Here is a 27,703-nt window from a genome sequence, read left to right on the forward strand (position 1 = left end):
AAGAGGAAGGAAGGAGCTCTACTGACAGAACGAGGACAGATGCGAGAAAAAGCTCCAGAAACAAAATTAAACCCAACAGATCCTGAACAGTTTTAAAAACACATTCTCTAGTAAATCTTCATGTAAACTGATATTGTCATGCTTTAACACAGATTTAAAGCCTCGTTGTTTTTACAGTTAAAAACACATAATGAGGTGTAAAGTAGAAATCTGTAGGTAAACTGTGAGATGATACAAACAGCACAGCAACAAGCCCTGTGTTCTCTGGTCATTAGTGTTGCCCAGCAGGATTAGCCATTAGCCACACTGTGATTGAGCAGAATGGGAAGTTTGGATGCCAGAGATCAGGCTAATGACCACAACTAATTAGTTAATGACCTCCACATGCAGAGCTTCTCCCTCATACACAGATGTCTGAGTCTACACACAGCTGGAGGAAAAGGCTTTATTTCTCTACCCCCTGCTTCCAGCCTTTGTGCTAAGCTAGGCTAAATGTGTCCTGGATCTGTGTTGATCTGTGTTGAAACTGATATCATCAGAAACCTCTGACTCTGGGGAAAACATTATCATCTGGATCAGATGACCAATAAAACACAAACCAGGTCTGACCCTCCTCCAGTCCAGAGAGAGGTGGTGATTCACCTGATGCTGTAATGACCATAATGACCAACAATTTGTTATGTCAGAGCTCATGGTTTAATGTCCAGTTTTATGACCTGGTCCTGTTTGTCTCTGGTCTGTCAGACTCTGGCCTCAGATGGAGATTATGTGACCGTGAGGAGTTCGACTCAGGACATTGCAGCCAAACCAGCAGCTCACAGCATCGCCACCCAGACCAGCCAACCTCCGTCTGCTGCAGCCGCCTTCTTCATCAGGTCAGTGAACGCAACACGCCTTCATCCCTGAACCAGCATCAACATCAGCCGCATAGAAAACTGAATTTATACAGCACCTGTCAAAGTATTTTAAGAAGGAAAAAACGTTTTTAGATTTAGAGATTCAACAAATAAAGGTTTTATTAAACAGAATAAAACACAAGTTTTAAGAAGTGGTTTAAATGTCACTGAACCAGGACTTAGGAAGAACCAGCCTGAGTCCTGCCTGATGATAATAATAAGATAATGTGCATGAAACCTGTTTTTGTGCTTTAAAGGGTTAAAGTTTGATCTACAACTTGCAGTAGAAACATTTAAAGAGGATGTTTCCTGCAGTAAAACTCTCTGAGCCAGATTCAGCTGCGAACACGGTTCAGAAGTTAAATGCAGACTCTTCTCTCTGTACAGAATCTAATTGGCAGATTTACTATTTTTATCCTGTTTGACTGGTTGGAGCTGTCGGAGAGCAGACGAGCAGCGTAGTCTTCAGGGTTCAGGAGGGTTCGGGTGTGAAGAGGTTTTCGGCTCATGTTTGTCTGCTGATGTTTGTGAGTCTAACCTGGATTTACTGGTGCTGAATAACTGATAGAGCATCACAGACTGAGCCGAGATAAACAGATGTTCCCCAGAGAGAAAGCAGAACAGAGGTCAAATCAAACAGACTGTCAGACAGAAATAACAGGAATCACTGAACGAGTCCAAGAATTACAGCCTGAACTGAACCGAAAGTTCGGCCCAAAACTAATCCTTTGGGTCCTGTGGTTTGCAGTATGGGGGGCCTCCATGGATCTGTTTTTTTCTGGATCATCCACAGATGCTGGATCAGATTGGGATCTGGGGAGTTTGAAGGCCAGGTCAACACCTTGGGCTCTTTGTGTTCCTCAAGACATTTCTGAGCAGTTCTTGTGGTGTGGTGGGAGCACAGTCCTGCTGGGGGAGGACCCTGTTACCATGGGGAGGTGCTTGGTCTACATCAGTGTTTAGGTGGAGTCAAAGTAACATCCAGATGAATGAAGGAGCAGAGGTTTCCCAACAGAACTTTGGATCAGTCTCTGCTTGAGTGCTTCATTGTGTTCTTATCTGAGCCACTGTCTTTTAGGAATGCTAACAGTGGTGACTGTTACATGGATAACGAAGTACGAGCATCATTGGTGTCTGTGCAGCTGCTGTGTGGTTAAATTCTGACTTTTCACTGTTGCTTGTGTTTGACACCCGGTGGGTTTGTTTTCATTTTAAAACTAAAACTATCTCTGTCCAGTCAAATGTTTTAGCTCTGTGTCAGAAATAATTTCTGTCCATACTAACACACCTGAAAACACAGATCACATGACCATTCATGTACACTGGGCATGCATGTGCTGCTGTTAACAGAGGGTAGATTGTCTGCTGTGCAGGTGGTTGTTTAGTGGAGGAACATGTTGTGGTGTTAATGTGAGAAAAACAATGAGACCTGCAGAGTACAGAGTATAAATCCACCTCTGTCACTGAATGTTTATTCAGACTTTCTCCTGTTCAAACACCTGAGCTGAAGCCTTTCAGACGAGTGTCAGGGTTGAAATATTACCCAGCATTCACTTCAGAGACATCCCAGCATGCATCTGTCAGAGGATGGTGAGGGCTGAGGGGAGCGAGCAGAGAGTCACTCTGCTTTTATCTGAAAATCTTTGAAGGCTCGATTAGCCTTCAGCTCCCTGCAGAGCACGCACTCACTCACACACACACACGCACGCACACACACACGCGCGCGCGCGCACACCTCCCTAACTCACAGTGGGTTCATGCTGCATTACTGTTTTCTGACCCCTGTGTTATCTTTATGTGGGTGTTAGAGGTCAGGGTGAGGAGGTCAGGGTGAGGAGGTCAGGGTGTTAGAGGTCAGGGTGAGGAGGTCTGTAGAGGTCAGGGTGAGGAGGTCAGGGTGTAGAGGTCAGGGTGAGGAGGTCTGTAGAGGTCAGGGTGAGGAGGTCAGGGTGAGGAGGTCAGGGTGTTAGAGGTCAGGGCGTGGAGGTCTGTAGAGGTCAGGGGGGGGGGTGAGAGGTCAGGGGGGGGGGGGGTCGGGGAGGGTCTGTAGAGGTCAGGGTGAGGAGGTCAGGGTGTAGAGGTCAGGGTGAGGAGGTCAGGTGTAGAGGTCAGGGTGAGGAGGTCAGGGTGTAGAGGTCAGGGTGAGGAGGTCAGGGTGTAGAGGTCAGGGTGAGGAGGTCAGGGTGTAGAGGTCAGGGTGAGGAGGTCAGGGTGTTAGAGGTCAGGGTGAGGAGGTCAGGGTGTAGAGGTCAGGGTGAGGAGGTCAGGGTGTAGAGGTCAGGGTGAGGAGGTCTGTAGAGGTCAGGGTGAGGAGGTCAGGGTGTAGAGGTCAGGGTGTAGTTTTATTTTCACTGCATGGTTTTCCGTGTAATCGAGTACTTTTACTGTGTTATCAGTACTTTTTCCTTCAGCCTGGTTCTTTATGAGACATAACCTCAGTGTAAGTGTAGAATAATGTGAGTGCAGCAGCAGAGTGTGGAGGATGGAGAGGTGCCAGAGAGTCGACGTGTGTCTGAGAGGAAGCTGAGATTTCCTCAGATTTCAGGCTTTCTGCCAAAAAGCAAAGAGGAGTCGACAGTTGGAGCTTCGACAGGGGACGACCGCATTAACACGGAGAAATGAAAACACCAGCGGAGGAGCAGCCTTATTACAATATGGCAGCCAGCGATGCCTCTATCTCTTTTTTTCTCTCTCTCCATCTGTTTGTCAGTTTACATGTTTTCATGTCCAGAAAATCCCACAATCCCCTCTGATAAAATACAACATTGACAGTTTAACTGGAGCTGCTCAGGATTAGACGCACATTAGAAACACAGAATTTTTCACCGACTCTTTCTTACACAGATCGTTTAAAAACTTTAGCCGATTTTTGGGTTCATTCATTCATCTGTTCACTTATAAAGAATTCATGAGCTGTCTGTCTGTCTGTTGTTGTCACAGATTCAGACTTTAAAAATCTCAAAGTGAAAAACATCATTTTAGCTCGTTGCTGCCAAACAGTTGGATGTTAAAAATCTGTTGGTGTGTGATAAAATAAATCTTCATGTTGAACCAGAAACCTCCTCCTGAGGTCAGCCTCTGTAGTCGATGGTCCAGGATCTGACTTCCTGTCAGATGGATGAAGATGTTTTCGTAGTTTGGTTGTGTTGTGTCTCTGTGTACTGGACTTCTCTGGACGTGACCCTGTGGAGCTGTATGTGTGAATCAGACTTTATCCTGCAGAATCACACTGTGTGAACAGAGCAGGTCATTGAGGATTTCCAGACCTGAGTCTCTGGTCATGTGAAAACTGCTTCATCAGAAATGAGAAGCTTTGTTTGTTCACTTCTGTGCATCAGGCTGAAGCTGCTGCTGAGCTTCAGTTGTAATTATCGTTGACACCCCCCCATCTGATATGGTATGCATTAGCTGCTGTTCATGGTACAGAGAGCAGAGAGGACAGAGTGTCTTTGAACAGAGGGAATAAAAACTAACTCACCCTCCTCACAGAGACGCAGCTCTGTGTCTGAGATAATGAAAACATGAATGTTGAATATCTCCTCACATGAAACAGAGACTCCCCACAACCAGGCTCATCTCACATTCAGCTTCGAGCTCCATCAGAACCATAGACATGAAGGAGGAGAGGAAGTCCTCCATAATTCAGAGTCCTCGCCATGGAAACGTGAAATGCCTCCGTCCTCCACACATCGGGATGTGTGACGGAGGTCTGGAGGTGGAGGTGGTATTGGAGGTCAGGTCAGAGGTCAGGAACAGTTTGATCTTTGAAGAGTGTCTGCAGGTCTAAACTTAGTCTCCCTGTCCTCCACCCTCCACCCTCTGCTTTATAGCCACATACAGAGAACATGTCTTGGTGCTGTGGTGCGATAATAAATAAAGTCCAACATTTTTTAGATGTAAAATCATCATGAGACAACCAGGGTGTGTTGGACAGAGACAGTGGTTCGAGTCTGAGACAGACCCTGGACATGGAGACAGAGGAGTGTTCAGGTGGACAGCGGGGGCGTCTCTCCGTCCTTCAGACTCTCATCTGTTAAAGTTTGAAGATAAAATATCAGCTCTCTGACTCACAGCAGCTTTTAAAGCCACAGCAGAGGCTCTGAATGTGGGTCACATTACTCCTCTCCTCAGGCGTCCCGCTGACCTCCTCTCATGCTGCTGTGGGTGATGTATTAACATGGTGCTCTCAGGGTCGAGGGTTCGGTTCCCAGCAGAGCTCCTCAGGCTGAAACCTGGTAAAACATCCGTCTTCTTCTCTGCTCTGTCACATCTGCTTAAACCAGGTTTCAGGATATTTTCATGTTATTTTTGTTTTTGTTTTTGAGTTTGTATTGTGACTGTATTGTGTCAGGAGCAGTTTACCTGGATCTGGATCTAAATCTGTCTCCTGGACTTTGCTGTGGTGACAAACGTCATCTCAGCTGTTTAACAATGAATGATGCTGTGTATAAACTGAGAGGGAGAATAGTTTTGCTGAATTTACTGTGAGAAGTTCAGTCCAGGTGCTGAGATCAGCTGATCTGGGTTCAGAGTCAGCAGCAGCTCTGACTTGTGTTTCATTGACATCAGACCCTGCATGGTTAATAAGCCTCCTGTCGTTGGTAACGGCTTTTTTCAGGTGGTATTTTGGTGCATTGCTGCAGCTCTGGAGCTGGTTCAGAGTGATGCAGTGATTCTCTGCAGCACCTCGGTTTGGTCTGAAGGATTTAGGAGAGAAGCTCTTCACTGCAGGAAGTCGATAGAAATGCTCAGGCCAAAAGCCAGAAATCCACTTTGGGGAACTCGACCCTCCTGAGTGATGAGCTGGATTTAATGTTCAATTCAGTTCAGGTTCTTTTTAGGTGAAAGTCTGAGCTGCTGTCAGGGTCGTATTTAAATCAGAGCAACAAGAAGTGTAAAGTGTAGATGCTCAGACAGAGAGGACGTCTCCACCTGCTGTGTTGGTTCATGTAGGTACACACGGGCTGAGTGAGTGTCGATCAGCCAATCACATCACTGCTTTCAGAGCTCTGAAACTGCTCATTTTTTGCTCAAGTTAGAACATTTTCAACATATTTTCAACCACGTCTTTCTGTAAATTGCTGCTGCCGCTGTCTTTACACCAACTCTGCAAACGTGTTGTCTCTTAAATTAGCTTTTACTAAATGACTGATAATACAGACTGACATTAGAGTGCAGTGTCCCATCATTTGTTGCACCACCCCTGAGACCAGCACAGATTCAGCTGTTTTGCCTCGGTGGACATGGGTCTGACCCAGGTCTGGACCAAATCAGACGAGTAGATTTAAAACAATATTCCTCATTATCCTTCTAAAACATGAAGGTGTCGGTCACATAAAGTGTTTGGTGTTTATATCATGACAGCAGCAGAAATAAGACACATTAAAACTGGTAACTGGTTTCAATGTTGAGGCTGATCAGTGTTTGATGAATTATTAATGAAATAGAACTTTTAATGTGACCTTCATGTTTCCATCAGTAGAGCTGGTTTCTTCAGTGTGTATCTACAGACCTGTGTTTGGTGATGAAACTGTGGAGGATTAAAAACTGCAGGTCGATCTTTTAAACATCTTTCTTTGTCCCGACTAAATCTGAATAAGTTAATGAGTAAAAGAAAACTGAGCTGGTCTGGAGTCAGTTTTCTTTGTTCCGACCTGCAGCCGATCGTCACCTCTCTGCAGGTTCCCTCCGGCTGCTCACCTCATATTGATCGGTGTCTGGTTCAGAGTATTGATCTGGACTGGATATGGATCCTCACTGAGTGATTGGCTCAGGATACTTTGGCTCCATCTCTCCGCAGATATAATACAGTTTCTCTGCAGTATTGATCTGCTCCTCTGATCACTCATCATCTGTCCAGTCATACTGATCTATTGATTCTTTTACCCCAAATCTGCCTCATGTACAGAGGCTGAATCTAATGATCCACAGTTGGTTTGAAATGTTATTTCCCTCTGATTAAACAACATTAAACAGATTAGAATTATTCTGCTGGCAGATGAAAACATTAGTATGAATCAGACGTCTGATTAAAATATGATGATGTATCGACCGACCACTGAGGTCATTTTATCGGATGGCTCTAAATACTAATACCCATGAGCCTTGGGTGCCATTGACATGGGGAGAAAGAATCAGGGAGGCAGTGATTTCAAAAAATGTTGTTATTACAGTTGTTAACTTGAACCACCTTCTCGTGGTCATAGGCCTCCGCCAACCAGTACGGACATAATTAATAAATGAATTTTTAGGTTATGGCCAAAAACTTGTTTTGTGCACTCACAGTGACCTTTAACCTGCAAATTCTACTCAGTTCAACCTTGAGTCAAAATGAACGTTTGTACCAAATCTGAAGAAATTCTCTCAGGATGTTGACAACATCAGATATTGTTTGTGGATGGAGAGAATACACTTCTACAGACAGTGTTGCATTATGGGTTGTTTGTAGTTGTTTGAGTTATTGCGAGTCTCCAAGATCTCGTTCATACCTGGTGTTAAAATGTGATCTGTATCCAGATCAGCAGAAACTCATGTTAATACATGGTGTAAACATGTTGTGATCAGATTGTGATCAGACCTGTCGGACCACTTCTAGAGGTAGTTTGGCTCACATTGTGTTAAGATCTTAGACAGAAGCAGTGACTGGTAGAAATGTTAGAGCCTCGTCCCTGGAGCCTCAGGAAACCAGATGTTTGTTGTGTTTTGTGGTGACAAAGCTGTCCAAGCTAAACTGGACGGAAACAGCTCAGTTTACAAAGACACGTCTGACCCCTACAGCTGATCTCAGATTAACTCACAGAGGACACAGATCTGAGCTCAGTGAGGGGAACGAGAACACATTAAAAACACCAGGTAGAAACACAAAGATCAGATCATTTATTATATGGATACAGATCAGATTTTAATCCCAGGTATAAAGAGAGTGTCTGAGCTAAAAGTGTTTGGTTAGTCCAGTTGAACCTGCAGCAGTTTTCGTTTGTTCTTTCATGACAAATAAAAACCAGTCCATGTATGTATTTATTATGCTCTACGATGACGACTCTCTTCTCCTGTTATTAATGGAAACTTCCCTTAAAAAGTCTTTTAGAACAGTTGTCTTATAATGGAATTTGTCCTGTATCCAGGTCAGTGCTGTTCATGCAAATCAGAATCTTTTAAGTCCACATTCAGCTTCAGAACCTACAAATTGGACAATAACACAAAGTGTGAGTCAGTGACAGAGGTCATGTTTTTATTTTTAATTCTCATCTTCCAGGTTTCAGTCAGAAAATCACTTGTTTCTATCAGTCCTCCAGACCTGCGGGTTGCAACACACACACACACACACACACATACACACACATATGCTGAATGTCTTTGAAGTCCAGTGGAGGGGGGGGAAGTCATCTCATGAAGTATTCATGTGGCATGTCAAGTGTGTGTGTGTGTGTGTGTGTGTGAAAGAGAGAGAGAGGGAGGGAGGGAACGAGGGGATCAACCGGGGCGATCAACAGTGGTTTTCACGGCTGCTGCACGTCGACACGACGAGGAGGCGGAGCTGTGAAAAGAGAGAGAGAGAGGGGAGGGGGAGGACAAGAGGGAGGAGAGAGAGGGAGGGAAGGTGAGTGAGGCAGACGGACGGATGGAGGGAGGGAGGAGAGGAAGGTTGGAGCATCGCCAGTGTTTCCCAGCAACAACAACAGCGGCGAGAGGCAGGAATCTACCCGCTCTTCATTCACTCCTTTATTCCACCTCTTGTTTTTAATCCTTTATTCCTCCTCTGTTGCTGCTGCTTCTCTTCATCCCTCTCTCTCTCCCTCTCTCTCCTGGAGTTAGAGGAAGAGGAGGAGGAGGAGGAAGGAGGAGGGAGGGGTGGAGAGGCAAAGCATTGCGATACTGCAGGAACAGACTGAAGAGCTACAGGAGAGAGGGAGAGGAAAAGGAGAGGTGGAGGGTGGAGGAAAGAAGGAAAATCAGGAAGGAAAAGAACGAAAAAGAAATGGAGCAAAAATAGAGGATACAGGCAAGGAAAAAGAGGGAAAATGAGGTAAAGTGAGAAGGAAAGGAAAGGGAGGATTGATTTAAAAAAAAGACAGAGAGCAACAGGAAAAGATAAAAGATAAAGAGAAGAAAAAGAGGAAGGAGGGAGAGGAAGTCAAATGGTTGGAAACAGGAAAAATAATGAGTTGGAAAAGGAAGATGAAAAAGATGAGAAAATTTAGCTGAGAGAGAAGAACAGCAAGAAGAGAGTAGAAAAAAGAAGAGAGGAACGGGGGAGGAAAGTGAACGATTATATCTACTTATGGAACAAAAAGAAGAGATGAAACAGGAGCAACGAGAATCGATGGAGGGCTCCAAACTGATTTGGTGCAATGCTTGATGTTGTTGGACAGAGCGATGTAAAGATGGATGGATACATGAAAGATAAAAATGACGAAAACAGAGGAGTCTTCCTTTGACGAACTGAACTGAACTTCTTCAGATCTCTGCAGGAGGATTTTCCTTTTGGTTTTTCAGGTCATGTTTCAACAGGAACTCCATTCCTTTTTCCCTGAAAATTTCCAGCCACTCGGACCGACTCTGATTCTCCAGACTTCATGTCAGAGATATGAAACATGAGGACACAGATGGACGGATGGATGGAGAGTTTACTGATGTGTGAAGGATAAAGTGATATTGTCAACGTTTGATTGACAAACTGAAACCTGTTGGAATATTCTGACCAGATTCCCTGAGGAGTTTGGTGAGGAGACACAGGTGGACTAGCAGTGGGTGGACTTATTTCTGATTCACGGACAAAGTGAAATCTTAGAAACTCCCATAGTACTTAACGTATTTGATGAGAATCATTCTAAAAAGAGGAAACAGTTGGACAAACCCATTGTGATATCAGTAGTTTTCATTGATGAACTGAAAAGAAAGAAATTGGAAAACTCTCAAAATTCCTTATGACTTTGGTGACAATGATGTTAATCATCCAGACGTCACTTTACAGCAGATAACAGAAGTTAATGATATTTTAAGGATAAATTTAGACTGATGTAATGTTGATGAGTGTCGAAGTGAAATATTAGAAAACTCAGATATTCCATAAGGTATTGAGAATTGCTCTGAAAAGAGGATACAACTGGACAAACAGACGGTTTACTGATGCATAAACATTTAAGTGATACGACTGGTTTTGATTGACGAGCGCAAAACAATTTTTCCTCAGGATCTTTGGTGAAAATGACTCTAATCACATAAATATCACTTTACAGAGGAAGAAGTTAGCGATGGATGGACAACCAGGTTACCAACATGTTAAACTGATGCTGTTGGATATTTGTTGGAAGTAGTTTTTATTGACCAACTGAAACCTGTTGAATAAATTACTAACTGAAGGGATGGACTGACAGTGAGTGGATACTTTAAGGAGACGCTGATACCATTGGACGTTTGTTTGTTTGTGCAGGTAAAAGTGGATTTGATTCATGAACCAAGAAAAACTTTTGACAAATCCCAATTTTCCACAGGATTTTGGTGAGAATGCTTCTGAAAACAGGATACCAGAAAATAAACAAATTGTTTACTGATACATAAAAGTTTTCATGATGCGGTTGACAATGGGTACAGACGTTATTTGGACTAAAAGATTCTGGTCTATTACTTTCGGATGCTTGTTGCTAGAACATTTCTTTTAAAAAAAAATCCGCTGCCATGTTTCACTGTCGAACACAACTTTCATCGCTGCTGCCTGGTATGTTCGGGCCTCAGATTTCCCTCCTGGTGTGAGCTGTGATTATTCTTCTTTTTGGGATAAAACCTTTACGATGGTGCATGAAGACAAGAGCAAGTTTGGACCTGGTTCCTCCTCACAACATAAAACTCAGAGCAGATAATGGATTGGAAGGAACTGTGAGTATTGGAGTTTCTCATTATAATCATCTGATGTTTTTTGAGAGATACAAAACACAATTATATGACAGATTTCACTTTGTCTCTCAGGGTTTAGAACAAGCACCAGATTTAAGGATGTTGTTGGGGTCAGAGGCAGAGAACAGATGATCAGACAGTGGAGGAAATTTCCAGGTGTACTCTAAAGATTTATCCATAAAATCAGTTTGTTCACAGAGTTAAGAGAGCATTCACTTTAATGTTAGGTTGTAAAATAACAGTTCTTTCATCTTAAACTTTAACTGTCCTCACACGGCTGAACAGCACAGGGAGGCCATTGCTGTGCTGTTCATTAGTCTCCAAGGTCTCTTTCTTCAGAGCAAATGTTTCCTTTGGTTGGAAAAAAAAAAATGTCTTTCCTTTTGATTCTAAGTCGACTCCAGCAGGAGTTTTTCCTGTTTTAACCACCAAATGAATTTCCATTCATTTCTGGTCAATGTGTTGTCTGTGTCGTTCTGATAAAGATCCATTCATGAGTATTAGTTTAGACTGATCTCCTCCTGTTCATGTGTTCATATTAACCCTTTCAGTCCCAGACCAGAAACTGAGCTCCATTAATCAGCCTCTCTAAGTCGCTTCAGTTATGGATGATGTTGCATGTTTTCTTTTTCAGAACAATGAGAACTGTTTGAAAATGAGGATTTATTGGATGTGAATAGTTGCAGCTGACACATCTAAGGGATTATGCAAATATGTAGAATTTATCTGGCAGACAGAAAACAGCCTCAAAAGAATAACTTTACTCAAGTTTAACTGAAATGTTGTCGTCTCTTCTTTTTTAATGAATCTCTCCATTTTGGTTTTTCTTGTTTGGTCATTTTCCACCCTCCAGAATAACAGGGAAAATGTTTCTGCCAACATGTCTCTACTGAATGGGGATGACATTTCTCTTTTTGTCTCTTTCACCTCATCGCTCTCTTGCTCTCTCTCTTTTGCTTAAATCAACACAAAACGAAGTGTAAATGTCAGCGTTTTAACACACACACACACACTCACCTTGCAGCGCTGCAGTTTGTGCTTCCAGAGTTTATTAGTGATAAATGTTCCCGTCTGAAACACAGTCAAACACACACATTCCTGTACACCTATCTTTGTGGGGTTCTGTCATTGGCGTAATGTATTTTCTAATTCAGGAGTCTGACCTCGGGACAGAACATAATCAAAGACTAATTTAAGAATTTGATTCATTCTTCAGGTGTGTGGAGATTCTCTGTGTGGACATTATAACCTAAACCACTTCAACGCTCAAACAGCCATTTAAACCTGCGGGCTGCAGCATTTTGATTCCAATGAAACTGTTGGACCCCACAAATACAGTGGTTTCCCAGTTTTCAGACCCCTTGAATATAGTAAAACAAGCCCCACCCCCACCCCCCACACATAGATACATAGACACACACACACACACACACACAGTCAGTGTATTCCCAGAGGCTGCTCTCTTCTGTCCTTCATGGAAGCTGTAATTACACACTCTGTTCTCTGATTGGACTCTGTGAGGAGGATGGAGGGATGAAGAGGAGGAGGAAGAGTGCAGGGAGAGTCTCCTCTTCTCTAATGATGTCAGACCTGAGTTTGAGGGTTGTCAGTCTCCCATTGATCCAACACTTCCTCCTCCTCCTCCTCCTCCTCTGTCCTCAGTTGCTCAATTCAGACGATCAGAAACTCTTCTGGACTGTTCAGGACTCTTCAGATCTTTCTGACTGGATCTTTGTGTCTCTGATGTTTTTCAGGGCGGCTCAGAAGCTCAGTCTGTCCCGCAGGAAGAAGACCCAGCCCGTCCCCCCACCCTCACCCGCTGAGGCCCCGGGGCCCGTGCTGTACACCGGGGGCTTCAGCGGGGCCCTGCAGCTCTCCCCGCCTGCTGTCCCACCATGCCTGCTCCGGGCAGGGTCAAAGGTCAAGGACACGCCGGGGATGGGGAAGGTAAGACGTCAGACACAGGAAGCTCTGGATGAAGGAGTTCTTCTTCCTCTCCCTCTTCATCATCTTCCTGTTTGAGTATGAAGGGGCTGGTAGACCAGACAAGTCTTATTTAATCAAGGCAACAGTTTCATTTGATGGCGTCTTATCACATTTCTTCATGAGTCAGTGAGTTCATGAGTCAGTGTTGTGGTTGCCAGAAAGTCTCATTTTTTAGACACACTGTTTAGATCTTGGTGGTTTTTAACCAGATGAAGAATTTTGGATCTGAAGTTCTCAGAGAAACAAGCTGAGAAACATCAAACTGTTTTATTCACAGTTTTTACTGGTTTTAATCAGCTCGCCTTTTCGTTCTGGAGAGGTGGAGACATCTGAGGAGAATTCAGCTCCTGAACGACTGACACTGAAGGAATCCTGACCCTGGTGGTGAAGACAACAACTCCCATGATCCCACACTACATCACAACGTCATTAAAAAACATCTTTTGTTATTTCTTTCTTAGTGGAAAGTGGAAAAATAGATTGTTGTATTTAGGTTTTCATCACGTTTCTGCTCAAACCTTTGTCTCCGTCCAGACAGGAGCTGTTTCTGTAGATCACCTGCTCGGCTCAGTCATTTTACTGGTGTTTGTAGTGAACCCTGCAGCCTGTAGGTAGCGCTAACAGTCTGTCAGGCTGTCTCTGTTCAGGTCCAACAGGACTCCTGTCTGCTGACAGTATATAACAGGTCTGTGGAGGTGGTTCTGGCCGTCAGAGTCCTCTGCTGCCGTCTGCTCAGCGTAAAGTGATTAACCTGCATTGGATTTAACATCAACACACTGGACTGATCTCAGAGCAGGTCTCAACCACCTGACCCTAATCACGCAGCTGACCTCCTGACTACACCATCCTCCACTCACATTTAGCTCTAATTAACACCCTTCACACGTCCACGTTTCTATAGCCGAGATCTTCTCCACAGGACGATCATGTTCCTGGGTTTCCTCCCACAGTCCAGAGACTCTACGCTGCCTGCAGGTGTGAATGTGAGCACTTTGTCTCTTTATATCAGCTCTCTGATAGACTGATGACCAATGTTGGCTGGGATTAGCTCCAGCCCCCCTGGCGACCCTCAGAGTATAAGTGATATATGGGTGGATGGATCCCTGATACAAAGCATCAGAGAACTGAAGTCAGTCCTCCGGCTGCCGTCTGCAGCTGCTAATAACCACACGTCTGTAGTTCAGCCTCAAAGTCCTCATGAAACGATCTGGACTCTTCATGATTTGATCAGAGTTCAGCCTCATTCTCCTTCATCTCTGATCCAATCAGCATCTCCAGGAGTCCACATTTAGATTTTTTTCTTCCTAATCGGACATCAGGGCGTCAGCAGCTGCAGGAAGGAGGAGAAATAAAAGAGCATTTTAATGAGACTGAATGAGTTCTGCTGCAGCTCAGACCTCAGAGATTTCTGCTGCTCTGAGATCAGATCAGAGCAGAGTTGTTCATGTGACTGAACGTCCGTCGTCCTCTGGACAGTTTTTTCTCTCAAACACCTTCCTGTCCTGTCTGGTCCTGGTGGTTGATCCCACCCCTCAAACACTGACCAGGGTCCCACATCTACACAGCTCTGCTCCACTGACTCGTGACATCGTCTCAGATTTTGGTCACTGTGGTTTTACTCTCTGATCTGTAGCTTCAGCTTCAGTCAGTTTGACGTCCTGACTCATCCTCACACTCAGACTGTAGATTCCTCTGTCTGCTTCTTGTCATTTTTCCAAACCTGGATAATAATTCTTCAGGAGGTGCAGTTAGTGAGCACCATGCTAGCTCCAGAGGTCAGTTAGGTTCAGAGGTTTACTAACGTAAATTAAAACCTAGCTCATTTTCAGCTTTTTCTAAATAACGTCTGTTTTTAAAACCAGCTCCAGTGTTTTCAGAGATGAGGAGCTGCTTGTCACCACATTGAAATAAAGTATAATTACTATAGAAATGGTAGTGAGTTAGATCTGTTCTGATTAACAGTGTGGTTCACTGAGTTTGTCCAGTTGAAAGCTTCAATGAGACCAGAGAGAGTTTTAACCTGAACAGAGAGGAGGACTCAGAGAGAGAACAGCCTCCTCTGTTACAGCCTCTTTATTGCTGCTTGTTGGTCATAAAGTGTGAAGCCGTTATGTACTGTATTTACAGCAGTGGAAACATCCTCCAGTGACAGTGACACCCCCCACCCTCATAAACAGTCTGATGGACTGAACTGAGACGACCGCAGCAGTGGAAATAAAACAGCTCTCTGATCAGATCCACAACATTCAGTTTACAGTGTTTTACTTATTGACTCTGACTATAAACTGCTTCTTTCCTCTCATTCACTGCTGATGAATCAGCTGAACCACAAACAGATTTTCTTTGTGTAGCTCTGATTTGCTCAGACTCATTTCTTTCCCTGTCTTTGAGTTAATGAAGAAACTTCTCGTTTCTTTTATTTAATTTTATGCTGAAATCTCGTAGAACCAATGTTTCAAATAGAAATAACATTTTAAATTTTTAATTAAACTCATCAGAGCTAAACCTGGTTGAGATGATCAGGGGAAGAACTTCATGGTGAACTCTGAATGTCCTCAGTCCTCTGCTCTGAACAAACAGCAGATAATGAGGACGTGTTGTTGAGGTTAATGAATTAAAATCAGTCTTTTTTCTGTGGACTGTGTGGGCGAGAGCTGCAGCAGCTCTCACTCTTTAACAACAGGACCAAGGCAGCAGAGGCCTTTACAGAGCTGAAACAACCAAAACCAGGATGTGAGCGATGAAAATCTGGTGGATTGTACCTTTACAGCATGTCCTGCTGTTCAGACTGGAGACCAGCTGCTTCCTGTCGGCTGCTGCAGCGACTGAGGAGGTGATGACTCGCTCCGCTGGCTCGCAGCACGTCGTTTAAAAACTGCTGCGTCTCAGATCGTTATTGGCTTTAAACTTGACCTCCTTGCCGCAGTAAAGTGCCGATTCAGCAGCTCCATGACAGACCAATAAAACCCCATCAGAGTCAGATGTAACACAACACAGCACAGAACAACAGGCTGCTCAGGGCTGACAGACACAAACTGCTGCAGGTCAGAGGTCAGGAGGTTGTGAGTTTGAAACCCTGCCCTCTGGTTACAGAGAGAAAATCATCTGAGCAGCAGAGTTTCATCAGACAGTCTGAACAGAACATGGTTCAAACTGGATCCTGGATTACTGGGTCCAAACCGGTGGGAACACGGACTTAGACTGGATTTAATACAAATAAAGTTGAAACTAGAAATCTCTCGACACACGTCTTTATGTCAGGTAAAGGAGTAAGAACCTTTTTACTCCTCACTCGGCTCCGAGGAGCTTCCTCTCCTCTCTGATGTGGACTTCCTGTGTGTCTACAGGTCAGAGTGATGGTCCGGATCTGTTCGGTCTACAGCAGCGAGTCCTCAGAGTCCATGTCTTTCCTGAAGGTTGACGGCAGGAAGAAGCAGCTGAGTCTCTGCGAGACGTCGGCCGGCGGACACACCCAGAGACGATCTTCGACCTCCGTACCCAAGACCTTCACCTTCGACGCCGTCTTCTCCCAGGACTCGTCACAGGTGAGACAGGACAAAGACCAGTCCTCACACCTGATCAGAGTGATCAGTAACACCTTCCTCCTCAGGTTCCTCTCTGTTCTCAGCTGCTGAATAAAAACATCCAAATTCACAGCACACGCTCCGAAGTTTGAGCTCTTCATCAGAGAGGTGTCACCTCTGCAGCACCGTGTTCACCAGAGACAGATGACAGCAGGAGATGGAGACAGATCAGAGAGAGTGTGTGTGTGTGTGCGTGCGTGCGTGCGTGCGTGCGTGGTGCGCGCGTGCAGGTGCAGATGTAGAATCGGTTTATAAAAACACATGTTCAGACTCCTGCAGTGAAGCTGTCAGTGTGTGTTGTGTTGTCACTGTTTTCTGTGACATATTGAAACATGATGAAATTTAAAGTAACATGACTTAAAGCTCTGAGTCGTGACACAGTTTAACACAATGCAACACAACCTGAGCTTAAATATAATGTGATAATCTAACACCATAATCATTAACTGTGATGTAACATCACGCAGTGTAATGCAGCACATCACACACACTGTCACACACTGCAGTGTAACAACACAACCTTAGCTCCTGTATCGTGGCGTCGTGTTGTATGTTGTTTAGTTGTGGTACAGTGTGTTTACCCGTCAGCTGTGTGTCACTGTGTGACTGACTGAGCTCTAACCTGATTGGTTGATTCTACCTGGATCTCTGTCCTGATAGGCTGAGGTGTGTTCAGGGACGGTGGCCGAGGTCATCCAGTCTGTGGTGAACGGAGCCGACGGCTGCATCTTCTGCTTCGGACACGCTAACCTGGGTAACCCCACATACACACACACACACACTCAGTTTTCATTAGTTTGGACAAATCACCTGATTGTATCGATGGCTCCACCCCCCCCCCAGGTAAGACCTACACCATGATTGGTCGGGACTGCTCCACCCAGAGTCTGGGCGTGGCTCCCACAGCCATCTCCTGGCTCTTTAAGGTGATCGAGGAGCGGAGAGAAAAGGCCGGAGCTCGTTTCTCCATCAGGGTGTCGGCTGTGGAGATCTCCGGCCGGGAGGAGACGCTCACCGACCTCCTGGCAGAACTCTCCTCTTCCTCCTTCTCCGGGGCCCAGCAGGAGGCCCCAGGCCCTGCCGTGTCCCTGAGAGAAGACCCTGTCTGTGGATCCCAGGTAACACCTCCCTCATCACCTCCTTATTTCATCTGTCACCAACAGAAGAGGAAGTAGTGGCGCAGTGACTGCACTGCACAATAAAAGTCTGGTTAAAGGTTGCTGGTGGTGTCGAGGAGATTTGTTGAAATCTGGGACAGTGGAGTGTCTCCTCTGTCTCCTCTCCTCACCTCCTTCCCTTCACCTCCTCCCATCCTCTCCTCTTCTCTGACCTCCTCTTCACCCCAGGGACTTCTTCTCTGTCCACAGCTGTCCAATTAGTCCTGACCTTCTTCCTTATTCTTATTCTGTTTTATCTCCCCCGGGCTGCCTCTGTCTGCCACTTTTTATCTGCTCTCACTTTAATTTCCTTTTTCTTTCTCCCTCACACACTCCTCCTTTTATCAAACCTCATTCTGTCGTGTTGGAGCTCTTATCATCCTCCCTCTTTATCTCTGAGAAACTCGTCAGTCACATCGGTTTTTCTTTGTAGATGAAACATCTTCATAAACTCAAAATGACGTCTTGGTTCAAACATGTTACGTTTCTAAGCTTAAGAGAGAGTGTGATGTTGACGTGAAGCGATCAGCTGAGAGAAGACGTCTCAGTGCTGTTCCAGAGTGGAGCTTCTTCCCACAGAGAAGATCTTTGGTCGAGTGCAGACACACAAACTGACAGCAGATCAGTTTCAGTCTGTTCTGTCATCAAGTCACTCACAACCACAAACAGAGTTCAGACTCTGTACACTGGGAGTTTGAACTCAGAGGTCCAGATTCCAGAGGACAGCTCAGCTCAACACACCTGAACTTCCAGGTGGACACAGTAGACTACAGTAAAGACAGGATCCATCCACAATGAATCAAACGCACAGTAAAGCTGTAACAGAAACGAGGCCGTCAGTGAACATGACCTCTTTCCTCATCACAGACGTCCCTGAAGTCTCAGAGTTTCTTACCTCTCTCTTCACCTGTCTCTGTTTCACCTGATGAAGACCTCACAGCCTGAAACGCTACACTGATAAAAACCTTAGGAAACGTCAGCGTGCAGACGTCCTCTCTTTTCCCTTTGTTGCTGATTCATGTGCTGCACCTGGACCCACCTGAGATTCTCTCTACCTCTCCCTCATCTCATTATCTCCCTCTCTCTCCCCATCAGCTGCAGAACCAGACGGAGCTTCGGGTGAACAACGCAGAGCGAGCAGCGTTTTTCCTTGACGCCGCGCTGGCAGCGAGGAGGAGCAGCCGGGCGCCGAACGACCAGGAGGCCCGGAGGAACTCGCACTTCCTGTTCACCCTGCACCTCTACCAGGAGAGGCTGGACAAGAGCAGCAAGGCAGCAAGTCAGTGTGTTTGTCTGTGAATGATCAGTTTTCTGAACTGTTCAGATATTATAGAGCTGTGAGGTGAGACAGACACTGACGGTGACTGAAGCTGACCTGACACACTGTAAAACCTCCACCAGACTCTGCTGTGAAATGATGTGGTCCTCCACCTCCCAGTGAACAGACCTGTACGGGCTTCAGCCACAGACAGCAGATTACAGACGCTGATCCCTCAGGCAAGAATAAAATGAAGCGATGGTGCAGCTGTGAAACCTGACAGCTCTGTTAGGTATTAGCTCTCCTCTTCCCTTTACTATTCATTTCCAAACACGTAGCCCCTAATTAGCTTCATGTAGAGCTGCAGACGTGCTCAACAAGAACATTAACAAGCGGAGAGGCTATGCTAACGCCACCTCCGCCCACGTCTACCTGTCACAGCACAGACATTTCCACAGTTATCAGTGTTTCATTGCTTCTCTGTCCGTGGCTGGAATAAATCTGCATGGCTAATGAGGCCTGAAGCCTCGGTGTCCTGCAGTGTTTGTAGACCGGAGGGTATAAAACTGTACACTCAGCGCTCTCAGCAGTTTGTAAATGTTGCTGATGCAGGCGCTTGATCTTTCCCACCATCATTTCTCTGACTTAATGAAATGAGCAGGCAGTTAAACATGAGCAGAGAGAGATCAGACTGATACTGATCTTTATCTGAATATTTATCTGAGCTGATCAAAGATGCTCCGTGAAAAAGATGCTGTTGTACGTATCCTCACTGTTCACATACAGTTATATATGTGGTTATTAATATTATGGAGTCATGAATCTGAGAACTTCAGACTCAAAAAAATACAAAAAGACTTTCAGTCCTTCCTCTTCTTGACAACAAATATAATGTGAATCCATCTGAAAGCAGTCAGTCAGTTTGCACAAAGACTTTTCTGTCCTAATGAGACATTTGACTCTGGACTCGAAATTGGAACTTGCTGTGGGACTTCTTGACTTGAGGCCTAACTTGGGACTTGTTGGTCCTGACTTGCCACTTGACTCAAGACTTGCCTGTTCTGATTTGGGGCTTTGGATTTACTTTGGAATACATGTGTCTTGACTGAAGACTTGTTAATCTTGACTCAGAACTTGACATGGGATCAGAACAACAATGACTTGTCCCACGTCGAGGTCTCAGACTTCTTTCTCTTAGGTCAGATTATTTAATGAACCTCTCTTCCACCGTGTGTTTGTGTATATTTTAAACGGTTCTGTGGTTCTTGTCTCTGCTGCCTCCCTCTGATGTCCTGTGCAGGCTGTAGAACCTGGTCTTCTTTGATACCAGCGCTGTTATTATTTGTTATATTATTAGTTCTTTGCTCCTGCATTGACCCTGTTTGCTCACAGAAATCAGTTAATCCACCGAGCCGAATCACTGCAGGGGATTTGAGCGTGAAGTCTCAGCTCCAGCTCTTACACAGCCCAGACTCCACAGACATTTTTCCACATTTAGGGCCACATTTCCACATCCAGTACAACAGCAGCTGAGGTTCCTGCTACTGTATGTTCAAGGTTGGACTGATGCCACAAAGAGCAGAACATGGATAAAGACTGTCTTTTTGGTGCCAGTGAATGTTTGGTGTTTCACTTCATAAATGACTTTAAACCACCAATCAGTTATTTAAAAAGCCATCGATTGATCGTTTGTCTGTAAGCCATTTAATTTATTGACAAATCCTTGAAGCAGCTAACCACCTCAGTACTAATGAGTGGTCAAACATCTCCTCTGTGTTTCTCAGTGTCTGGTCGGAGTCGTCTCCACCTCCTGGATTTGGGGAGCTGTGAGACGGACATCAGCAGGACCAGAGAGGGAGGTGGAGGCCAGTGTCTGTCTCTGTCTGCGCTGGGAAACGTCATCCTCGCCCTCGCTAATGGGGCAAAGCACGTTCCCTACAGGTAGGAGCTCACACTCTGGGCATTTTAATGAACCCAACAGGGGTCAAAGAGGCCCCCGAGGACAGAGAGGAGAGAGGGGGGAGATGTACAGTATGAACCAGGCAGACAGAATTTAATGTATTTTTAATGAGTTTTCACTCTGTCTTAAATGGTTGATTGTACTGATGAATAAATCACTTTGTAATGCTAATGGACGTATATCCAGTCCTCTGGGTGTTTGTTATTCAGGCCGATTGTTTTGTGAAGCCCTGTCATTTTCAGGTCTGCATTTTGGGATGTTTGACAGGCTCAAGGCCTCACTTTGTCTGCTTTTCACTTTTACACTGAGAACACCAAAGAGCAATATAAAGGCTAAAGGAAAGAACTAATTTATAGTCTGTTTGCCGCTGTTAGTCTGTATGAATTTTGCCTGTAATCTGTTCGAATTTCCTTTCTTTTCTTTTCTGCCTTCCTTATCTCTGACCTCAGCAGGGATCTGTCTCTCTCCTTTTTCCTCATGTCTGTACATTTAGGAAGTAAACTCATAAAGACCAGGATACACATGAAGTCAGCACTCAGACTGAACCATTTTGAACTCACATGTTTGTGACTCTGTGTCAAATCAAGCCACCCCAGACACTAGGGAGCATAAGGGGCCTTTTAGGTATCTGTGCCTATGAGACTCAGCTCATAATCCACTCATGGCCTCTACTACTCTACTCCACAGCTTCTAAATATATTCATGTTACGGTAGCTGATGGAAACACACACTGATGAACATTTTATTTAGACAAATTCCAGAAATATGAAGAGAGGTTGCTCCAGAGTATGATGGAAACATAATTATAGAGAAATCATTGGAAGATGTGATCGCGTTTGGAAAAAGCTCCAGTTTGTGAACTGATGAATAATTTTGGGGTGAGAAAAAGGCCACATCTCCGTTTTGTTGTTCTGACTAAAGAAACTAGAAAAATCTTAGATTGTATTTAAATTCAGCGTATGATGATTAAAGCTGTACTCTGGGTCTGTTCAAAGGCAGGATTATATGGACACATCTCCACATATCTGACTACAGATCACATGTGGTGTGCAGTTCAAAGTAGGCTTCATTAATGTGAAATGAGAGGTTGTTCTTTATGCCTGTCTCAACTGTTGCATGGTGTAATGAATGGTTTCTGGGATCCTGTGGGGTTTCTCAGGCCTGACGTTCATCTTTGCTCTTTTTTTTTTTTTTTTGGCTAACGAGGGGTTTCTTGATGTATTATTCAGGGACAGCAAGCTCACCATGCTGCTCAGTGAATCCCTGGGCAACATCAACTGTCGAACCACCATGATTGCCCACATCTCGGACTCCCCAGCAAACTACATGGAGACGCTGACCACAGTGCAACTGGCCTCCCGCATCCACCGCATGAGGAAGAAGAAGTCGAAGGTACCTCGCTTTTTACTCAGGTTTTATTTCTCCAGTTCAGTGCAGTTGAGTTGAGAGAAGCCATATATTGATTTGCTAATATTTATCAGCTGAAACAAATTCAGTTTATTTGCCAATTAATTCCAGTATGAATACTGAATTGTCATTGAAAATCTCAATGTATTTTTGTGACACTTAGTCCAAACAGTATTTAAGTGACTGACTTTCATTTTTGTAAAAGGAGATTCCTAATGAGGAAAAAAAAAAACCCGGGGGAATTAACTGTAACTGAGAGAAAACTGAATTAGACTTTTGTATTGTACATGGTGAGACTTACTGGTTTCCTCCCTACTATGTTTAACTCTCCAAAGATACCATGATATGTCCGGCTGAATGACATTAAATTTAATAAAACAACAGAAAAAATGGTGCCTTCGGTGAAAATATTGAATATTTTCTGCTCAGACAGAAAATGTAGGTCACATTTTACATTGCTGATAAACACGTTTATAATGTTGAAACTACGTATTTATGAAGATTTAAGAGATTAATCAGTTGTTTATTAAAAAATTTAATTCAAGGGCTCGAGTGTTTGTCAGATTACTCCGTGGGAGTTACAAGAGATTTGGTCTCTGAATGAAACTGACCTGATTTCCTGAGGCTGGTGATGGTTCAAACAATTCAATCCATAATGTAAATCTGTATGATCAGGTCAGAGAGTCACATGGTCATAATTCAGTGAGTTTTTTTCTTCCATGATTTGACATATAATCAATATCACGGTCCCTATGGGGGCGGTAGCCTGTGTGGTGAGATGAGATAGGCTTTCACTTTCATTAGGCACATTGACAGGATGGGTTTGTATTCTGTAGATTGAGAAAGCCACATGGAAACAGGAGTTACAAGCTTATACATCTCAATGACATTAATCTTAATCCTGCCCACAGTGTGCACTCTTAACCTCGGACTGTATTGACAAAGGACACCTCAGAACTGGATTTGCCTTCAGGTTGATTGCTGTGTTGTTCAGGTCTCTTCAATGTGTTAATTATGTTAATTCTTTATCTATTTGCAGTATGGCTCCAGCTCATCTGGAGGGGAGAGTTCCTGTGAAGAAGGCCCGTCCCACCGACCACCACACCTTCGACCCTTCCACCCTCGGACCGTGGCCCTTGACCCGGACACATCCCTGCTGCTCTCCAGTGATCCTGACTACTCCTCCAGCAGCGAACACTCCTGCGACACAGTCATCTACATCGGGCCAGGGGGGACGGCCATCTCGGACCGAGAACTGAGCGACAACGAGGGACCACCCTCCTTTGTTCCTATCATCCCTTCCCTGAATAAAAAGCGTGTCAAAGACACACCTAAGTCTGATGGCGATCACCTTAAGTGCAACACGTTTGCCGAGTTACAGGAGAGGCTAGACTGCATCGACGGCAGTGAGGGCCCAGCCACGTTTGGCACAGAGGGCAAAACAGCACAAGCAGCAGCACTTAGGACTCAGACTGGAGCTACTAAACCCACAGAGGTGACATCTCCACCCAAACCTGATACAAACTCCTCCCAAAGGTTCTTAGAAAGCACACCAACCACATGCACAAATAAACCAGATCAGGAACAACCCAAACTCTTTTCAGCTGGCCTCATGGATACTTCCAAACAGACAAGTGCAGATGGGGAGAAACTTTCAGTCATCCCCTTTCAGCCATGTGTTGTACGACCCAGTGGGACTTGTTACCAGGATACAGACCCCGTAGTGCAAGACAAGGTCTACCTCAAAGGAGGTGTTCCTAAGCCGTCTGCCTCACCATCCTTACCCAGAACATGTAGGGCAGCATCTCAGCCTGTAGAGGTTGTTGGTAGGACTCCCCCTGTAGGTATGAGTCAACAAGCACCAAGGCAAGTCCAACCACCTAGCATGGACAGGGCCGCTCATACAAACAGATGTCCAATGGAGGTCAACAATTTCCGGGCAGCTCTGTTAGGAAGATGCCTTGACAGGGATTTTCTGAGGAATACAGTTACTCTGCAGCAGCCTGTGGAGCTGAACGGGGAGGATGAGCTTGTGTTCACAGTTGTAGAGGAGCTTCCTCATGGTCTTGTCCCAGACAACGGCCGCCCCCCCAACCTCCTCAGCTTCAACAGTGACTGCTCTCCACAGGCCTTAGCCTCTGGCTCTCGCCCTGTAAGCATCATCAGCAGTATTAATGATGAGTACGACGCTTACACATCTCAACAAGAAGCTGGACCTTGGCCTGATGTTGGCACTGACTGTCAGGGAATGTTGTTTTCCCAGCGTGGAAACAAGCAGTCATCCGTTGGTTCATGGCCAAGTGAAGTGAGTTCTGATTCAGCAGAAAGTGAGGGCACTCACCCAACGAGCAGGCTTCACCTGAGGGACAAAAATATGGCAACAGAGAATGCATCCACACTGACCTCACCGAGTATGTTTCATAAACAGCAATTTTTTCAGCATGGCATCAAGAGCTCCCTGAATGACAGTGGAGTCTGTTTCTCAGAGCTGGAGAGTGACCCTGCTACTCCAAACAAACCCTCTTTTACCAAGTGCCCTCCCTCCCCTGACTCAACCAAAGTCTCTCTCAAAGGCTCTCTCAAGGTGAGAGCCAACACTCTGAACAATTCACTGTCCACCCAGATTCCCCATCACACCTCCCATCCCAGTCTTCCCAGGAAAACAAAGCCTACCTCATCTGCAGGTGTGGGCTGCAGCAGACAGGAAGGCAGAAATGATGATGTTTTGCTTCAGGGAAGCGGTCACTTTGATCCCAGAGAGGTTGAGTTTCTCTCTTCATGTAAGCCATCAAGAAGTGGCATGAGCAGTGCTTCCTCCAAGAGGCCCGGAGGGAACAGTAACAGTGTACCTCGGCCACCAAAGGGACAAGTGTCGTCTTCAGCTCAGAGGGTTGTGGATGGTTGTGAAAAGTCCAGCAGCAGGAGAGGAGATACTCTCATCAAGCTGCCACGACTCACCCGAGGTGCAACAACTCTAGGAACTGTTTCTATCCCCCAGAGTTCAGAACCCAGATGGGGTCATGAGACCACTTCAATGACAGGTACTCTGAGGTTTGCTTCTTTGGGAAAAAAGTCAAATGGGCAGAAAGGTAACATGATCTCCAAGTCTGGATCTGGAAACATCTCTCCTCCTGCTCCACTAGTCAAACAGTCAAGCCAAGAACAAAAGACAAGGACTGCACTATCTCCAAGTGCCTTAAAAACAAACAGTGACACTGGAAAGTCCTCATTCCCTAAAACACCAACCTCAGAGGAGGAATTCAACGTCAGGGTCCAAGCAGATTCGTTCAGCCACAGGACATCTAGTTTAAAAACTGAACATGGCTCTGCCAGAACATCTTCAAGCTTGAAGACACAAGGTGCCAAAGTAGATTCTTCAAGGCACTACGGGAGCCTGATGTCTCTGGAGAGATCTGACAGTCAAGCCTTCGCTGGGTCCAAGCCTGAACTGTTCAGGGAGATCAGTGGTGCTACTTTAGGGAGTAACAGCAGATCCAACAGATCAGTGCCAAGACTTGGGGTTCCAGCCTCTACCTCCACTTCTGCTTCTTCCTCTCAAATTTCTCCAGGTGTCTTCGCAACTACAAGCAAACTGGGGCAGGTCCGAGGCAGCAGCAACATGCGAGCAGCAGTTTCTGGTGGGTCAAAGGTTCGAATGTTGTCTACCAGCATTTCCAAGAGCATGAGCTCTTCCCCAAAACCTCCTGATAACACAGCTGGACGCAATGCCAGCTTGCCTCTAACTGGTAAATCCCCTGTTCGGTCTGGGACGGGTGCCAAGACGGGAAGAGGCACCATCATGGGCACAAAACAGGCTATCAGCAGGGCAGCTAACAGCAGGGTTAGTGAGCTAGCTGCCGGGAGCCCAAGGAAACAGTTCAGCAGAGGGGCTGGACTGACAGGAAGTGATGGTACTGACAGCGGGACGAGTAGTGTCAGTGGTTCACCAGTCAACACACCAATACCATCACCTTACAGCAAGATCACTGCACCTCGGAGGCCACAGCGCTACAGCAGTGGACACGGTAGCGACAACAGCAGCATCCTCAGCGGGGAACTGCCCCCCGCTATGGGCCGCACCGCCCTGTTTTACCACAGCGGGGGCAGCAGTGGCTATGAGAGTATGATCCGAGACAGCGAGACCACTGGCAGCACTTCTTCAGCACATGACTCCATGAGTGAGAGTGGAGCGTCCTCATCCAACAGGAGCAGAGTTTCTAAATCGCCCAAGAAGAGAGGAAATGGTGAGTCCATGTCACAGAGACAGAATGATTCGTGTGGATGTAGCCTGAGACATTTGGATTGTGTTTGTCGTGAGAGCACATTAGCATCATTAGTATTGTTTTCTTTGACGGATTAAAGCTTGTATTTTTACGGGAATTAAAGGTCATGAACTGTGAATGAACAAAAAGCAGCAGCTCACGTAGAGGAATGTAAAAGTGAATACTAAAAAGGCAAGGCAGTGTTACTTTTTATCTTAACCAATTATTATTGAAATGAGGTTTTATGTCATCAAAGTTAACGGCAAAAGTTTATTGCCCAAATTTGACATTCAACAACTATTTCTCAATGTACTGATTCAGAAAAGGAAAGAGCCATAAAACTCGTCTCTTCTGGAAGAAATTAGCATATTTATGGATTTTCACAAAATGTGCTTCCATCCATCAGGGAGCGTGATGATGGGATGAAAGCGGCTGTTCTATATAATATTTTCATGAATGCTGAGCACACTGAAGAGAACAGGTATTATTGCTGTGGGAGCATCTATCAAAGCCTGCTCTCCTCAATGATACCTCACCGCATGAATTTATCTCTCAGCTCGGCATTATCGTAAAAAAAATCTACATCCATGCACATTATGTGGGACGATGTTGTAGTGTATTCTACCTTCCAGCAGCTGATTGTGATTCATGGCAGCAGCGACGCACAGGTCAGGCAGCCTGATGCATATGGAACCAGCACTCGTGTGATCTTCCTGCCATCAGTCTGTGGATCTTGGCTCGTTTCTGCCTCATGAATATTTCATGAAGCCGCGGCAATTCCCGGTGTACATATCCAACTCCAATTATCACCCACACACCCTCCCTCCCCATCCACTGCACATCACTCCAAAGCATACACACCCACACACACTCCTCCTCAATCTGTCGCTGGTTCTCAGTCCTCACTTAGAGACCCAGAATGTTTTTAATAATCAGTAATGGGTTTTTGTTTGTGGTGCACACTGTTGCTTTTGGTTTTACTCTGCAGTTATCATGATCATAAAATTAACTTGTACAGCAGCTACCTGACAGCCATGTGTACAGAGTCATTAAAAATAAGACTGAGGTCTTCAGGTTGATGGGACTGGTGTTAAAACCTCATCGGTATTGCAAATGGTTGTTGACAGAGAACAGAGGTACTGGTAGGATGAAACTGACTGAGAAGATGAGGCTAATCAAAGATAATGAGTTGGGTTTTCATACCAACAATCTTTATCAATACAATGTTATTTTAGAGATCTGTTTGCCTCTGAACAAAACAAATCACTTTCTATTGTTGTCTAATTTAGCCTGTGAGTA

General features: G+C 45.1%; 1 protein-coding gene across 3 annotated transcripts in view; it reads left to right on the forward strand.

Annotated features, from left to right (window-relative positions):
- Positions 1-27,703, forward strand: part of kif26aa (kinesin family member 26Aa) — a 53,281-nt gene that overhangs the window by 13,135 nt on the left and 12,443 nt on the right. For 2 of the 3 annotated variants that reach the window (XM_051071545.1, XM_051071546.1), the window contains exons 3-11: positions 745-875; positions 12,545-12,737; positions 16,124-16,321; positions 17,021-17,114; positions 17,204-17,478; positions 18,613-18,796; positions 20,560-20,716; positions 21,965-22,127; positions 23,182-26,386. In XM_051071545.1, coding sequence (XP_050927502.1) covers positions 745-875; positions 12,545-12,737; positions 16,124-16,321; positions 17,021-17,114; positions 17,204-17,478; positions 18,613-18,796; positions 20,560-20,716; positions 21,965-22,127; positions 23,182-26,386 — 4,600 coding nt within the window. Of the gene's footprint in view, positions 1-744; positions 876-8,466; positions 10,773-12,544; positions 12,738-16,123; positions 16,322-17,020; positions 17,115-17,203; positions 17,479-18,612; positions 18,797-20,559; positions 20,717-21,964; positions 22,128-23,181; positions 26,387-27,703 lie in introns of those variants that run through there. The other variant, XM_018686766.2, reaches the window with a different exon arrangement.

This window comes from Lates calcarifer, linkage group LG7_1 (assembly GCF_001640805.2).
Source record: "Lates calcarifer isolate ASB-BC8 linkage group LG7_1, TLL_Latcal_v3, whole genome shotgun sequence".
NCBI classification, from domain to species: Eukaryota; Metazoa; Chordata; class Actinopteri; family Centropomidae; genus Lates; species Lates calcarifer.